The 17,706-nt window shown below is 36.6% G+C and overlaps 1 protein-coding gene across 2 annotated transcripts in view; it reads left to right on the top strand.

Annotated features, from left to right (window-relative positions):
- The window catches only part of G3bp2 (G3BP stress granule assembly factor 2), a 34,752-nt gene extending 19,397 nt beyond the window's left edge, over positions 1-15,355 (top strand). The window contains exons 3-12 of one of the 2 annotated variants that reach the window (XM_042678461.1): positions 1,155-1,236; positions 2,180-2,353; positions 2,798-2,888; positions 4,089-4,191; positions 4,834-5,017; positions 5,892-5,990; positions 11,499-11,601; positions 13,527-13,655; positions 14,353-14,471; positions 14,773-15,355. In XM_042678461.1, coding sequence (XP_042534395.1) covers positions 1,155-1,236; positions 2,180-2,353; positions 2,798-2,888; positions 4,089-4,191; positions 4,834-5,017; positions 5,892-5,990; positions 11,499-11,601; positions 13,527-13,655; positions 14,353-14,471; positions 14,773-15,045 — 1,357 coding nt within the window. In that variant the 3' untranslated portion in view covers positions 15,046-15,355. The remainder of the gene's footprint in view (positions 1-1,154; positions 1,237-2,179; positions 2,354-2,797; positions 2,889-4,088; positions 4,192-4,833; positions 5,018-5,891; positions 5,991-11,498; positions 11,602-13,526; positions 13,656-14,352; positions 14,472-14,772) is intronic. The other variant, XM_042678462.1, reaches the window with a different exon arrangement.
- Positions 15,356-17,706: the final 2,351 nt, after the last annotated feature.

Below are 17,706 nucleotides of genomic sequence, written 5' to 3'. Positions count from 1 at the left end.
TGAGGATCAAGATTCATAGACACCCCGGGAAGATGAAATCATGAGATTCTTACCTTTAACTGGCATAAATTGGCAAACTGTAGGTATAACTAGAGTGTTCGAGAAATCACCATGAGCAAAATAACAGAGCAGGAGCTTTGCGTTCCTGAGTTCAAGCCCAAGTACAGGCACCAAAAAAAAAAAAAAAAAAAAAATCAGCCAAGTTTTTGTTGTTAATTGTTTTGCTTATTAGAAGTAAAAGATGGATCCACTATTAGAGAATATCTGTTTAGAATTCTTTTTTATTTTAAATCAGTGTTATAAGACTTATTTGAAGTGCTACTTTGTTAAATCCTTTTGACAAGAGTGAAATTTGTTTAAAAAATTTCATTGATAAAAGCTGATGATTGACTATCTACTTAGTGTGCTTGTTGCACTAGGATTAGTTCCCCCCCACCTCCCTCTTTTTCCTGTCCTGGACTTGAACTAGCACCTGGGCTTTGTTCCTGAGCCTCTCTGTGCTCAAAGCTAGCACTCTTCCACTTGAGCTATATATAGTGCTACTTCTGTTTTTTTTCTGTTTGTGTGGTACTGAGGAATTGAACCCAGTGTGCTAGGCAAGCACACTTCCACTAAGTCATAGTCCTAGCCCCTGCACTAGGATTTCTGTATGTCTGCCTCATTTAATCCTTATGACATCCTTATGAGTGGTAACTATTTTGTAACCAAGCAAACTGAACTAAAAGTTAAGTAACTTTACACATCTACTTAGTTACAGTGCTGGACCTATGTGCTTAGAATATAATGTGTCTAACACCAGAAATTTGCTGGTTTGTTTTTTTTTTTTTTTTTTTTTTTTTGGTTTTTGTTTTTTTGGGTCCGCTGTGGGGCTTGAACTCAGGGCCTGAGTGCTGTCCCTGAGCTTTTTCACTCAAGGCTAGAACACTACCACTACCACTTTGAGCTACAGCACTACTTCTGGTTTTCTGGTGGTTAATTGGAGATAAGAGTCTTAATGGACTTCTGCCAAGGCAAACTTTGAACTGGGATTGTCAGATCACAGCCTCTACTGAGTAGATAGGAACACAGGCATGAGCCACCAGTGCTCGGCTTGCTGCTATTTTTTAAATTTGAAAATTTAGAGGTAACATTTAATCAATGGTTTTGCATTACAGATTTTATGGCAGGAATTCTTCCTATGTTCATGGTGGTGTAGATGCTAGTGGAAAACCCCAGGAAGCTGTTTATGGCCAAAATGTAAGTCAGTTCATATTTATATATACATATATACATGTGTGTATATGTCTTCTTGTGTTGAGGCTGAGTGTTCAGACATACCTTTTTTTTTTCTTTGTGCCAGTCATGAGGCTTAAACTCTGGTTCTGGGTACTGTCCCTGTGCTTTTCAACTCAAGGCTACCACTTGAGCCGCAGTGCCACTTGCAGTTTTCTGGTGGTTTATTGGAGGTAATAGTCTCATGGACTTTTCTGCCCGGGCTGGCTCTGAACTGGCTTTGAATCCTCAGATCTCAGCCTCCTGAGTAGCTAGGATTACAGGCATGAGCCACTGGTGCCTGGTCTTTGATATGTTTTATACGTAAAACAATTGAGAAGATAGTTTTTATAAATGTGGACTACACAGGAATGCATAGAAGTAAGTTCTCTTTGTGACATTAGGGATGCAAGACTTTGTTTTTTAGAGATTTAGCCTTCCTTCCAAACTTAAAATTAGAATTTGAAAAATGGCATTAGCAAATATCACAGTAAAGAAAATTAATAATCATTACAGAAATGAGTAAAAAAAATGGGAAAACTATGAAGCCTAGATTACTGCACAATATCAGAGAGCCATTTCGATTTATTTATTTTAATTTTTGTAAGAAAATTTGACTGAGCTTTATTGAGTAAGGAAGCAAATAGACAAGCAGAAAGGCAGGGGGATGCTCTAGTAGTGTATGGGTGCTCTCAAAAGGAGGGGGAGAGACACCTCAAATTTTTTTTTTTATAAGAAAGTGACATGCTTAAAATAGTAACTTAGGATCAGCAGTCTGGCATGACTGGTATGACATTCAGATGAAGTAGAAAGGTTTCAATGATTAATTAACATTTTAGGGTTAGGATATCAAGGAGGATAAATGTTACTTTGTAAAGGTAATACAATATGACAAAAATTTCTATTTCCTTTTTTTCCCCCATTACAGGATATACACCACAAAGTGTTATCTCTGAACTTCAGTGAATGTCATACCAAAATTCGTCATGTGGATGCTCATGCAACCTTGAGTGATGGAGTGGTTGTCCAGGTCATGGGTTTGCTGTCTAATAGTGGGCAGCCAGAGAGAAAGTTTATGCAAACCTTTGTTCTGGCTCCTGAAGTAAGTTTTCAATTTGTCTATTACTAGTTGATTGAACTCTCCAGGAGTTTTCCCTAATAGGTATAGATTTGCTTTTATTACTTTTGAGAAATTTTACAGGGCCTTTTGATGCATTTGTTTGGGGAGAAAGGGAGAGGTTGAGAGTAAGTCTTTGGGATTAAAAGTCTAATATACGCATGTAAATCTTATTGTCATATTTAAAAGGTCACATTGAAAAAAGAATTGAAAAGTATCTAATTTTTCCTAATTGTCCTATTGAGAAGAGTTTCTTGAATTCTAGTATTCTGTTAGTGATCTTCATAGCATGTTCAGCCTTGCAATATTACATTGTCAAGGTTATTTCTCTGGTATTAAAATTGAGATTGTCTATGCGATGTCATTTGTTCTATTTATTACCAAGTGTAAGGAGTATTCATGGAATATTTTGATGCTGTTCTTTTACAGGGATCTGTTCCAAATAAATTTTATGTTCACAATGATATGTTTCGTTATGAAGATGAAGTGTTTGGTGATTCAGAACCTGAACTTGATGAAGGTAAGATTACTTTGGAGATAACAGGATTTTGTCAGAACTCTTTAAGTACTTTTTGGGTTCTGTAAAAGGGTGAAATTTAATTTTATAATAATTCTGTTGTAACTGAGTCAGGACCCTTCCCCTTTGTTCTTTGTTAGGAAAATGTAGATGTATATAATTAGGTACAGATTAGTCTGAGAAGGAAAAATTGTTTCCCATTCTATGATAAAGAGATTGGTGCCTGTTGTAGAAAATTTTTGGATCCTATACTTAAAAGCACTTTTATGGGGCTGGGAAGGTGGTTCAGTGGTAGAGTGCTTGTCTCGCATGCATGAGGCCCTGGGATTGATGCCTCAGCACTACATAAACAGAAAATACCAGAAGTGGCACTGTTGCTCAAGTGGTAAAGTGCTAGCCTTGAGCTGAAGCTTCAGGACAGCGCCTAGGCATAGAGTTCAAGCCCCACGACCGCCCCACCCCCCTAAAAAAAGGCACTTTTATCACAACAGAATTAAGTTACTACAAAGTTTAATTTTTCTTTTCCCCCATAAATGTACTTTGGATAGCTGTCTATTTTATAACTATCGTGTAAATTACAGTTACTTATTTGTTTTTCTGTACTACTGGGCTTGAACTCAGGACCTGGTACTGTCCCTGAGCTTTTATACTCAGTCAAGGTCAGTGCTCTACCACTTTAAGCCTTGGCTCCATTTCCAGCTTTTGGGTGGTTAAAGAGTCTCATGGACTTTTCCTGCCCTGGCTGGCTTTAAACAGTGATCCCCAGATCTCAGCCTCCTGTGAGCTGCTGGGCCTGGCTAATTACTTGATTTTTTTTTTTTTAATTGATATTTATTTGTATGTTTTCCTTCTCCTTACCATTGTACCTCTGTTACAAAGACTTGACAAAGGAAACTAGATTATCGTTCCTAACTTTTCATTTTACTAATAAGAGTATAGTAAAAACTTGGTCCTGCTTGTTCTCTTGTGGTATTTCAGAAACCAGGGAATATTGCAGTTGAATGTCTCTGTAAAAACAACAACAAAAACATTTAAATATATGGAAAATATGTATACTAGAAATTATGGGTTGTCACTGGTTCAAATAGTAGAGTGCCTACTTAACAAGTGAAAGGCCCCGAGTTCAGGACCTAGTATTACTGAAGGAAAAGACAAATTATTTAAATTTTCTTTAAGAAAGATGTGATGTTTTATGTTTATCAGAATCAGAGGATGAAGTAGAAGAAGAGCAAGAAGAAAGGCAACCATCTCCTGAACCTGTGCAAGAAAGTGCTAATAGTGGTTACTATGAAGCTCACCCTGTGACGTAAGAATAGTGTTTGCAGGGTTACGTTCGCACTCAACTATGGTAGTTGCAAAGCAGTTTTTGTTCAAACAGCTAGTATTACTGACGATTGATTTCAGGCCCTACTGCTTACTGGGCAGGTGTTCTACCACTTGTGCCATGCTTCTAACAAAAAAGGATTAGTTTTTTTTATAGATTGCTGAGGATTGAACCCAAGGCTTCATGTGCATTGAGTATCATTAAACTTTCAGCCATTAGAGGTAGATTTTTTTTTTAGAGGGAGATTTTGATAGAGCTACCTATTATCTAGTGTTTAATTGCCTGTGATATCAGTTTTTTGGAACATTTTTGTTTTACATAATTAAATTTACATGATTTGTAACAAAATAACTACTACTGATAATGCCGAATTTGGGGGCCAACACGGCATTAAAATTAGTGTTCTTTGTAATCCATTTTTAATATGGGGTTGTATACAGGTGTTGCTTGGTGGTAGAGCACTTGGCCTAGACATGTGCACAGCAAGCAGGTCCTGAGTTCTATTCTTAGCACGACAAACAACAAACATAGATTATTGACACATAACTGGCTGTGCCCATTTTAATCTGGTTTTAGTCAATCATTTTACTTACACTTAAAATGGGACTAAATACTTTATTGTAGTAATGGCATAGAGGAGCCTTTGGAAGAATCCTCTCATGAACCTGAACCAGAACCAGAAACTGAAACAAAGACTGAGGAGCTAAAACCACAAGTGGAGGAGAAGACCTTAGAAGAATTGGAGGAGAAGTCGACTACTCCTCCTCCCTCAACAGAACCTGTTTCTCTGCCACAGGAACCACCAAAGGTTAGATCAAAGGAAGTTTTCAGACTTCTGTATTTGGTGACATTAATGAAACATTTGCTATATTAAATTGCTTTACATTAAAGTGTACTTTTTTATACTTATTTATATGAAAGCAACTGGAATTGTTTTTGTTATCCTATCCCCAAATAAATACCCTTAAGAGTGAAATTTATAAATTAAATTATTCTTTGTATATGCAATGCATAGTAACTTACATCACTCAAGTCTGTGTATAAGGCTGTCAGTTGAGTTGCTCACCCCCTGTGATGTACCAGGAATCATGGAATCTAAGAGATTACCTATTTTGTGATTTAAATCTGATCAGTTTCCTTAAAACATGAAATAAGCTATCTTGTAAAGATGAGTGACACCCATAGTGTATTTTACCTTGGTGAATTAGACAGTTAAAATATATTGGGGTAGTGAGAGAAAGAGATTCCTTGTCAATTGGTGAATGTCTGTTAAAGTTTCCAACTATTCTCTGTTCTTTTCTATCCTTCCCCTTTCTCCTTAACACCATCACACACCTTACTTTTCCCGAAAAGGTGAAAAAATTGGTTCTGTCAGGTTCAGGTTTCTCTAGATGTGCAGTTGTTAGTGGTTTTGTTAGCCACTTGCTCATTTACCTAGAGTATGTAGGAACTTGCTTGTGGTTTTTATTTAGTAGTTCAGACAAAAGTTAAAACCTTGCATAATGAGATTTTGAAAGCTGGCACATAGACTGGCATGTGTATGTGTGCCTCTCTTGTAGGAGTCTTCTAGTATAGAGCAATAGTTTAGAAATGAACGAAAATATATATATTTGGAAGTTTCCCTGTAGGAATGTTGGTGGTTTTCCATGATTAGTAGTCTAGGTTTGTTGCATTTCCTGCAGGCTTTCTCCTGGGCTTCAGTGACCAGTAAAAACCTGCCTCCTAGTGGTACTGTTTCTTCCTCTGGAATTCCACCCCATGTTAAAGCACCAGTCTCACAGGTAACCAATCTGTGAACACATTGGATTGTATCCTTGTTACATTGCCAATTGCTTATTTTTTAAAAATACTTTTTGAAATGAATCAATCAGAAATTGTGGATTAAACATATAAAACTTGTCTTAAATGTCAGTGCACCCACTTTAAATGCCAAATCTCCATTCATCATCTACATAGGTGGTATTTGGGGTTTGGGTGTGTGAAATACAGATTAAGTTGGTTTTACCAATATATAACATTGACATTTAAAAGGCTTCTTAAAATAACAAAAGTATTTTTTTAAATCTACATTTTATTTAGCAAAAGTATCTTAGGTAAGAAATTTGTAGAGGCACAACATAGTGTGGCATTGTAATGAATTCGTTTAATTTTTTAATAGAAAACTTTAAAAAATACATAAAAATATACATATATATATATATACATACATTGCCTAAGCTCTGTCCATAAGTGGTTTGTACCATTTAGTTGAAGCCTGTACCAACTTATGACTGTAGTGTTCACCTTAACTTACCATTCCAGTATTCTGCTTTTTGTCTGTTTGTCATCTTAACCCATTACAGAGCTTTCCAAGAATGTGAAAATATGGCACTGGCTATTTACAATGTTAGATATAGTTTAGATTAAATTTTAAGTAAGTTTCTTGGCATAAAGGGTATCCAATACTTTTTCTCTACCTTTTGAGTTAAACTTCATTTCATTTAAATTTACACTTAATATGGTAGTGAATACATCTTTTGCATGCTCTGAAACTAGTAATACATTGAGGTTTCAAAAGTAATTACTACATAGAGTCCTGGTTATTGTATACATTATAATCAGAACAGAGTGCATGGTGATATAATGCCTGTTTTTGTCAGGTATTTTAATGAGTGTGATTACCTTAGATTACAAACTAGTTTCATTTTAAGTAAGAAAATTTGCTTGTGTAGTGTCATTAGTGCTTTTCAACTATCCAGAGACATGATTACTGACTTTCATGGCTTTCCTTTTGAAATCTTGATTTCCTATCAGTTTTGGATTGCTATTTCATTAAAAAAAAAAGATGGCATTTATTTTAAAAAGTTAAATAGCTAATGGTTATTAAGCCTTTTGTGTGCCAGGCATTGTGCCTACATACTGATAGTCATTCTCATTGGTTCCTTAAAACCACCCTGTATGAGTTCCTGTGGGGACTGTTAATATTCCATTTAGAGATAGGAAGATTGATAGGGCTGGGAAGGTGGCTCAGTGGCAGAGCGCTTACCTTGCATGAGGCCCTGGGTTTGATTCCTCAGCACCACATAAGCAAAAAAAAAAAAAAAAAAGAGGAAGATTGAGGCCTAGAATAACTCATTCATGGTCAGACTGTCAAAATTTAGATCCGGCTTTTGCATTTATATAGTTATATAGAACACTTCTGAGTGCAAACCTACACATTTCTTTAGTGTTTGGTGGAGGGTAATATATATGTCTACCTGTATTTAGTCAACATCAAAAAATGTACTACATTAAATGCATGACTAAGCTATACATTAAGTAGCCTCTTATCTGGGAAAATAAGTATTTGTATCTTAAGTTACAAGTATTTTTTGAGTTACTTTTAAAATTCTAGGAAAGTAGTTTGTATATCCCACTCCACTCCTTAAGAAAATGAAATTTAAAATCTTTGTAGTAAACTTTCAAGGAACTTTCTGATCTCTTTATTGTATTTAGAATAAATTCATGATATTTCTACTTGGTTGAATAACTCTTTTGAAAGTTTATTTTGCTAACTTTTGAAAAGCATTTGTTTCCTTACACATTAATAGGTTATTTATTTAAACAGGATTCTAATTCTAGGTTATTGGTAGGCATTAATGTAGATGTAGGTAAGTTATTTCTCAATAAAGTAGTTTTTGTCTGGAAATGAGCTCATTTTTAAATACCTTGTTTATTGAGAGATTTGTTCGTAATTTGTTTACCTGCTTTTATTACTATTTGAAAGTTTCATTTTTACTTCATATTCTGTTTGACATTCATTTGTGGGATTTGTCATGAGGTTAAAATAAACTTGCTGGTTAGATGAATTAATTTTAATTTGTTTAGAATACTGTGAGTCATTGGGCCTGGCTTAGTGGACTTTTACCAGTTAGTGAAGGAAACATTGATAGCTTTTTGGTCTTACATTTTTTATGTAGTGGCATCATCAGACTTAGAAAAATGAGGTTTCTAAAGAATGTTACGAATTATTTGTAAGGTGTTAGAAATTCTTTATCTGATTGTGAATTCTTAAGACTTTATAGTTTATTTTGATAATTGTTCTGTAAAGAATATAAATTTGAGCCAGGCACTGGTGGTTCATGCTTTTACGTAATCCTAGCTATTCAGGAGGCTCAGATCTGAGGATCGCGATTCACCGCCAGCCCAGGCAGGAAAGTCTGTGAGACTCTTCTCCAGTTAACCACCAGAAAACTGGAGCATTGAGGCTCCAGTGGTAGAGCTCTCGCCTTGAGCTGAAGATCTCAGGGACTGTGCTCAGGCCCAGAGTTCTAGCCCCACAACTGACACCCCCCCCCCCCCCAAAAAAAAAAAAAAAAAAAAAGAACATAAATTTGTCAAGATCAGGTCCCTCAAGTTCTTTGTTAAAATTTGAGTTGGTTCTAAGGGTTTTTTTTTTTTTTTAATTTTAAAGTATAAGTTATAGTTGCAATTTTAAAAAATTCCCAGTTATGTACTAGCTTTATTTTTAATTTTTAAATTGTTATTATAAAGGTGATGTACAGAGGCGTTACAGTCACATAATATACTAGCTTTATTAAGCTGTGTAATAGTGCTTCTATTCATTTTCTTGTTGAAGTATGGTACACTTTTAGACTTACTTAAAATTTCTAAATAATTGCCATTCTCAAAAGGTATCAACTTTTGTGTCAATTCTGTAGCATCAACCTACAAATTCATATAGCAGAGGTCTAGGGGCTGTCATTAGGTCTCCTTTCAGACAATATTCTCCTACATGTTTTGGCTCAGAAAACTAATAAAAATTTGCTGAGTGCCAGGGTGCATACCTGTAATCCTAGCTACTCAGAAAACTGGAAATGGCTCTGTGGTTTAAAGTGGTAGAGTACTAACTTTAAGTGAAAGAACTTACAGATAGCACCCAGGCTCTTAGTTCAAGCCCTATGACAGACACCCTCAAGGTGAGGAGGCACCACAGGTTCATGCCTATACTCCTACTTAGGAGACGGAGATCCGAGGAACACAGTTCAAAGCCAGCCCAGAAAGACAAAACTATGAAATAGCTATCTCCTATTAATCAGCAAAAAGTTGAAACTGGAAGTGGTGTGGAGCTAGCCACAAGTAAAAATGCTGAGGGAAAGAGTGAGGCTCTGATCTGAAGCCCCAGTACTAGGGCATGCATATACACTACAAACAAAGAAGGTAGTCTGATATTTGTGTACATTCCTATAAAAACCCTATTCCTTTTTGCATCAGCCAAAGAAACTGTGCTCTTAGACATACATATTCAGCAGTTTTTTGGTTATTTTAAATTACATATGTATGGGTTCATCTAAATAATATACTACATATATGTGTATATGTGTTCATGTATTTTTTGGGAGTGGTTGCCAGTACTGGGGCTTGAACATAGGGCCTGAGTCCTGCCCTGTCCGAGGTTTTTGCTCAATAGAGAAAGCTCATAGGTTTTTTTTTCCCCCCCTGCCTAGGGCTTTGAACTGCAATCCTCATATCTCAGCCTCCCGAGATTATAGGCTAGGATTACAGGTGTGAGCCACCAGTGCTGGGCAAAATTCATTTTTAAACTAGCAGAATTTGGGCTGGGATGGTGGCTCAGTGGTTGAGTGCTTACCTTGCATGCATGAGGCCCTGGGTTCAATTCCCCAGCACCATATAAGCAAAAAGAAAAAAAAAGCCAGAAGTGGTGCTGTGGCTCAAGTGGTAGAGCGCTAGCCTTGAGCCGAAGAGCTGAGGGACAACGCCCAGGTCCAGAGTTCAAGCCCCACGACTGGACCCAAAAACAAAAACAATAAACTAGCAGAATTCTATGACATGGGAAACAATTTCATCTTAAGTGAGAATGGGACATTTATATTGCAGGCAATTTTGTTAAACTGCAAGTATAACATTGAACATTTGATAGATTTTAGGTTACACTGGTTGAAATTGTTGACAATAAATGGTCTTTGTTTTTTTAAGGACCTATACTTTTTGGTCCAGATTTATTTATTCTTATAAGTTAAAATATCTCAGCTATATTAGTAATAATTGAGTTTGAGCCATTAAACCTTTTAGAGATGATTTATTACTTACAAAGACTAAGTTTACTGCTGGGTGCTGGTGGGTCATGCCTATAATATAGCCTAGCTACCCTGGAGACTGAGATTTGAAGATTGAGATTGCAGCCAGCCTGGGCAGGGAAATCCTTGAGATCCTTATCTCCAATTAATCACCAAAAAGCCAAAAGTAGAGTGGTGGCTCAAGTGATAGAAAGCTAGTCTGGAACAAACAAGTTCAGGGCTAATAGCACCAAGCCCGAGTTCAAGCCTTTTTACTGGTTTACATGTGTGTGAGTGCCGAGTTTGTGTGTGCGTGCTCATGCGCACACGGACACACACAAAGAGAAATAGGTTTACTAGCTCTTTCCTTCAAGGACATGTTCTCTGTGTCCTACTGTTGTCTGTCCTCCCACCTCTCCCAATCATTGAAGATTGATTCATTCATTTTGTCTTATTAGAAGCCTGGAAAGGTTGGAAACACTGAAAATACTGCTCTACTAAAGAATAACATATTAGCAGACATACATAATAATATTTTGTTTGAAAGTAATTATGTGTTGTATTAGTACAGTTTGGCAGACCAAACTATTCAGTTATTCTCATCTACCCGCTCACAGTTAAGGAAAATTGTTGGGGTCAATACTTTAAATAAATGTACATCTTTCTTGTAAGTAGAAAATGTAAGTAGAAATAATAGGAATTTAAAGGATTTTCTCAACTATTTGAGATGCCACATAGGAACTTCACTTTATATGCTTTCAAACCTAGAGGTAGAATACTCTTATATACTTCGAATTATTAAGATAATAATTTTGAGATTATGGGGTTGGGTTAGGAGATAAAACTGAGCGCATAACATCTGAAGGACAGCAAACTAGAAATTATGTGTCTTTTATTCTTTTTTTTCTAAGATAGTTTTTAATTTTGTTTATGTGCAGTGGCTCATCTTGCATTTTTGTGGTTTTTTTCTTTTGTAGCAATACCTTTTATGCTATTTCACTATAGGTGCAACTTTAATGAAAATGAGATTATTAAGAGCAGTTTATAGTGAATTATAGAGCCTTTAATGGGAAAATAAAACCTACCCTACAGTCCTATATTGGTACAGAATATTTTTAAAAATTCACATATATAGAATTTTGTTAAGAAACATTGTAAACTTAAAATTTGTTATCCCTGCTAATGACTTGCTGATAGTCATTTTGTTTTTTTCTGTAGAATGTTTTATAATGTGCTTTTCCCCTTGTATTCTAGCCAAGAGTTGAAGCTAAACCAGAAGTTCAATCTCAGCCACCACGAGTCCGTGAACAGCGGCCTAGGGAGCGACCTGGTTTCCCTCCTAGAGGACCAAGACCAGGTGAGTTGGTAGCTCCTTTATAAGCCTTTAGCATTTAGCACTTGGAAAATTGGAAGAGACTAAACTTCACAAAACTATACTGGTTTATAAACAGATCTTTGCAGCATCCTCAAATGTTTGAGATGTGAGCAACATGCTGAAAAGACAGTTATGGAGCAGAACAGCTGCATCAGGAGATTTGTTGATACGCCATATTGACATGTATTTTAAAGGCATAAAAGATGGAGACATTTTATTTGGTTATTGTCACTAGTTCTAAGTCTGAGCTGTCTATAACCTACATAGTATTCTTTTTACAGATAAGATCCCCCCCTTTTTTGGGTTGGTCTTGGAGTTTGAACTCAAGGCCTAGGCACTGTCACTGAGCTCTTTTGCTCAGGCTAGCACTCTAGACCACTTGAACCACAATACCACTTGTAGCTTTCTGGTGGTCAATTGAAGATAAGAGTCTCAAGGAGGACTTTCCTGCCTTGGTTGGCTTTGAACTGTGATCCTGAGACCTCAGTCTCCTGAGAAGCTAGGATTACAGATGTGAGCCATTGGCTCCTGGCAGACCTTTCTTATTTTGATCTTATGCATTAAGTTGCCACAATATTAAGTTGACTTACATTGTTAAGCTAATTTATGGAGTACTTTCACTTGAATTCTGTTCAAATTGCTTTCAAGAAGATATGGGAGCGGAGCGCCGGTGGCTCATGCCTGTAATCCTAGCTCTCAGGAGACTGAGATCTGAGGATAACAGTTGAAAGCCAGCCTGGGCAGGAAAGTCCGTGAGACTCTTATCTCTAATAAAAAACTAGAAAACCGGAAGTGGCGCTGTGGCTCAAGAGGTAGAGTGCTTGCCTTGAGCTGAAGAGCGCAGGGAGAGTGCCCAGGCCCAGAGTTCAAGCCCCATGACCGAACCAAAAAAAAAAAAAAAAAAAAAAAAAGGATATAGGAAGTAATATACAACAAATTTCAGGATTTCACTATACCAAAAAAACCCCATAGTTTTTCTAAACTAGAAGTCACAGAAGCTGGAATTCTTTTCTAGCTTTGCCACTGACTGTGTTTGTGATCATGTGTAAGACCTTGTATGCCATTCAGTAAAGAAAACTTTTTTTTTATGTGGTGCCTATCTTACATTATTATGCTGCCTGTGTTTTGGAGGAGAATCAGTAACATTCATATGTGAGTGTATCCTAAAAACTACAACATGAGATTGATATTGTTAAATTTGCTGGTTTGTCTGATTGGTTATAGTGTTAAAAAGATAATCTAGTTTTTGAGTTTCAAGAGGCTAAACAAATATTTAGTAGTTGAAGCCTACTTGGCACCTGGATGATGGTAGCAGTTTGGGTAAAGAGGGTTACCTATACCGACTTTTAATTATTTTTTTTGTCAGTCATGGGGCTTGAACTCTGGGCTTGGGTGCTGTCCTTGTGCTCTTCAGCTCAAGGAGAGCGTTCTACCTCTTGAGCCACAGCGCCACTTGTGGTTTTTTAGTAGTTTATTGGAGATCAGAGTCTCACGGAATTTTCTGCCTGGGCTGGCTTTGAACTGTGATCCTCAGATCTCAAGCCTCCTGAGTAGGTAGGATTATAAGCCCACCGGTGCCCAGTCTATACCGACTTTTATAAGACAGGTCCAGAAGAGACCACAGCCTTATTTTTTGACAACCTACTAGCCACTTCCAGTTCATCTGTCCTTATTAAAGTAAAACATATCAGTATTTTTTTTTTTTTTTAACCATTCATTACTTTGAATTACTTTTTTGTCTCAGCAAGGCAAAATTTTGCAAAAGGGTGCGTGCACCATCAGCCAAACTATCTGGTAAGCATATAGGCAGACTATTTCCTAATGCATCAAGCCCTGCCCCTCTGTTCAGATTGGTGAGTTCAGCTTTGAATTATTTTTTATATGGTGTTATTTATTCCTGTTCTCAGGCAGAGGAGATATGGAGCAGAACGACTCGGACAACCGTAGAATAATCCGCTACCCAGACAGTCATCAACTTTTTGTTGGTAACTTGCCACATGATATTGATGAAAATGAACTGAAAGAATTTTTTATGAGTAAGTGGTTTGTTTTTATATGAAGCTTTAAAATTTATCTTGTATTAAGCAGGAGTAGTATAGAACCAATTTTTAAATATGTTTATCTCTTTATTTTCTGTGCCCTACCAGTACCACTTTAATTGGTCAGAAGGAAATAAATGACAAATTATTTCCCAATGTTGGCCTAATCTAGCTCAGGAGAGATTTCTGTAAAAGGCTGAATGAATCAGTCTTAAACTGGGGAATAGGACTACTTTGGCAAGTAGAACTGAAGATTAGATGGAGATAAGTTGTCTTTCTAAAACTTGGCAGGTAACTTCCTTTTAGGTAGGGATTAATATAATGAAAGATAGCCTGGCACCGGTGGCTCACGCCTGTAATCCTAGCTACTCAGGAGGCTGAGAACCAGAAGTGGCACTGTAGCTTAATTGATACAGCTCTAGGAAGAGCTCAGGGACAGCATCCAGGCCCAGAGTTCAAGCCCCACAACTGACGAAAAAAATAATGAAAGCAAAACAAATATTCTGATCAGTTGCTTGATTTCTGAGGTGGTGGCCTACATAAGTTAATGTATGTTGTTACTGGATGTAGCAGTTCACAACTTTGTTTTCAAATGGATCCAGGACATTAAAGTTATTCATCCTGAACAATTAAAGTCATCAGAGTTCTGAATTGTTAAAATATTTAACACTTGGTGTAATGTATATTTTCACAGGTTTTGGAAACGTTGTGGAACTTCGCATCAATACCAAGGGTGTTGGGGGAAAGCTTCCAAATTTTGGTTTTGTGGTTTTTGATGACTCTGAACCAGTTCAGAGAATCTTAATTGCAAAAGTAAGTGATGTAAAGGGCATAACTCAAAGACCTTACTATTTCTGTTGTATATAATAATAATGGTACATTTTTAAAAACCATAGAAAATTTTTTTTAGTGGTAAAGCTAAAAATAGTTCATTGTGGAGGGGAATGGTATTTATGCAAAGAATAAAGATTTACTAATATTAAAAGTCAAGTGTGGATCATTTTAAATTTTATTTGTGTTGAAGGTTGGAAAGATAACATTAAGAGATTCATCAAAATGTTCTTATTTCTTAAGGTTTTCTAACTGTTCATGTTGATGTTTTTCTCTTTTAAAGCCAATTATGTTTCGAGGAGAGGTACGTTTGAATGTGGAAGAGAAGAAAACAAGGGCTGCAAGAGAACGAGAAACCAGAGGTGGTGGTGACGACCGCAGAGATATTAGGCGCAGTGATCGAGGTCCTGGTGGCCCACGTGGAATTGTGGGTGGTGGAATGATGCGTGACCGTGATGGAAGAGGACCACCTCCAAGAGGTGGCATGGCACAGAAACTTGGCTCTGGAAGAGGAGCCGGGCAAATGGAAGGCCGCTTCACAGGACAGCGTCGTTGAAGCTCCACTGTTGGCAAAGTCTTGGCAGTGGTACATTACTCATCGTGTTTGCATTCTTGTTAATTTTTTTTGGCTTTGGAATGTGACACAGCCTTTTTGATCATTTCTTTGATGTGAAAAGCATCTTTGGTTATCAGTTAAATTGAGGTGGACATTATTTCCCCAATTTCACAACAGGATTCACATTGTTAATTTATAAATCTAGACTTGAAGAATTAAGGACTGAGAAATGACCATATCTTAAAGTATCTACAACAAAATGAACTTAAAAGGACATGCCCACTGAATTCAGGTCCTTTGAGTGTAAAAATATTCTCTGCTGCACATTTTGTTTAAGTGTTACTGTTTCTGCCTATTAATGTTGGAAACACAAATAGTGCAATTTGTGCAATTGGAGAACCTTGCCTTTTTTCTTGGCTTCCCCCCAAAATACAAACCAACAGAAACTTGTTATGCACTCATCAAAATGCACTATTGGGTACTCTGAACTCATTAACATTGACATCTGCAACAGGAGGCAACAGGGAAAAAAAAATCTTTCTTCATCTTTTTGAGTAGAGAATAGTTGTGAAAGATGAGGGCATTTTATCTGCTTGCTGTGCAACCAGCGTGTGTACACATATACCTTAACAAGACTACAATTATATTCCAGAAGGAAATCATTTAGTTACGAACTAAATAACAAAAATCAGAACTTCAAATGCTATGGTCTTGAACATTAGACCAGATTTCGTAGCTCCAAATCTTAAAGAGTTTTCTACCTGCCCCTCTTCAGTACAGGGATGGCTGGCTCCTCAACATACTCCTCCTCCCCCTTTTCCTTTAAGCTGTGTACAGTGAAAATTGTCTTTCCTGTATTTTTGTTCTCTGGTAATGTAATAAGCATGATGGTGCCTTCTATTAATACATCATTCCAGTCTTGCTGGTAATTTTGTACAGTATAGTTTATGATTGCTGTGCTGCAAAGCCAAACAGCTGCAAAATGTTGAAAAAAATCATTGGAATGTATAAAAATTGCAGTATCGTTAAAATCAGTAAAATCGAGGCCAATTATTTATCTTGTTCTTCAGTTAACAACTTTTGTATTTTCTGTGGGCGGGAGTCTTGTGTGTTTGGGAAGCAGAGGGAAGGAGGAAGTCAGGTACTTAAATCTCCAGTTGACTTTCCTCTTGGTACCTGTGAATGTGCTTGGAAAAGTCATCAACTTGATGTACATTTTTAATGACATTTTTAAAAGCATTTGAGATTCTATAAATGGCAAGTAAACCTGAAGTAAGGATACTGCAATTTTCAGAGGAAAGAAAGGCAGCTCTTAAGTGTTTGCATTTTTTATGTGGGGGGGGGCAGGGAACTGTCATTCATTTTGCACAATTCTTGAACTGATGTCAGCACCTGAGTGGCTCCTGAATTTAAGTCTGGGAAGACAACTTTTTTATTTTTTACATGAATCTTTAAACAATTCTGTGAGCAAAGTTTGTAGCTGCTGGATTGTTGTCTGTCTTTATAACATGAACCAGTAAACCCACAAGTATGGCAGAGTTCATTCAGTTCTGTGCTTGGAGCAATCAGTAACATACCAGGTTCTGATGTTTTGGCAAGAAGTGGGATAAGTAAGTGTGACCACTTAAAGCTGCTTGTTAGCATGGAAGACTTCTCCATTCTAATCTTAGTAAAAACAAGCAAAATATGTGCTTGACACAATAGTAGCAAATTGGTTTGGAATTATGCAACTGTTTGCTATTTAGTAAACTAGCAAATGACTCGTGTATTTTCTTTATTATGAACTGGGCAGTATGAGTAAAACTAAATCTTACTTGTTTTTTCCTTCCTCTCAAATGAGGTCTTCCATGTCTGAGGAAAAGTCTTGCACTATTGCATATATTTTGGGGACACAGATTTTTGTAGTTTTCATGGGGGTTGGATTTTTTATTTGTTTGTTTGTTTGAAACAGTTTTACATTTTCTGATGTATAGTACTTGAAATTCTTACTAGAAAATTACTTTGGAGTTGAAGCTTTTAGCCAAACTACTTTTAAAGAAGTGGTTTTATTGTCAGTGTTTCCCCCTTGGTCCCCAAATGTGTATTTCCTCTATTCTCACTATATATATATATATATATATATATATATATATATATATATATATATATGCTCTCCATGTGTATGTATGTGTAAGTGCCCATAAACATGCACACACATACACACACATTTCCAATCCAGGATATTGCCCTGTAACCCATGAAAATTGTCTGGCACCAAAAGAAATGACAAATGTTAAGTGTAATAGAAAATTAGAGCAAAGAGCCATTCAGCTTCAGTCTTACAATACCACAAATGAACCATTTAAAACATTGTATGGAGAAGTTTACATGGTGATTGCTCACCTGCAGTACTGTGGACTTTTAACATTTTGTCCCCTTTTTAGTGAAACAGTAAAATGTTCATTCACCATTTACTGTTAATTGCTGATTTTATTTTATGTTTTGATGGTAATATTCTATCCTTACAACACTATTGCAACCAAATTGGCTTTACCATCTTGGCTTTAGTAGGTATAGAAGACAATGGATTACCATCTTTATTGCTGTAATGTGTTAAGCATTATATGCTAGTAGAATCTAGTTTGTTCCAGGTGGAAAGTATTCTTTTGAGTTTCCATTTTG

Source organism: Dipodomys spectabilis, unplaced genomic scaffold (genome assembly GCF_019054845.1).
Source record: "Dipodomys spectabilis isolate Male_0828 unplaced genomic scaffold, ASM1905484v1 ptg000043l, whole genome shotgun sequence".
NCBI lineage: Eukaryota > Metazoa > Chordata > Mammalia > Rodentia > Heteromyidae > Dipodomys > Dipodomys spectabilis.
This window is presented reverse-complemented; position numbering and strand designations above follow the sequence as displayed.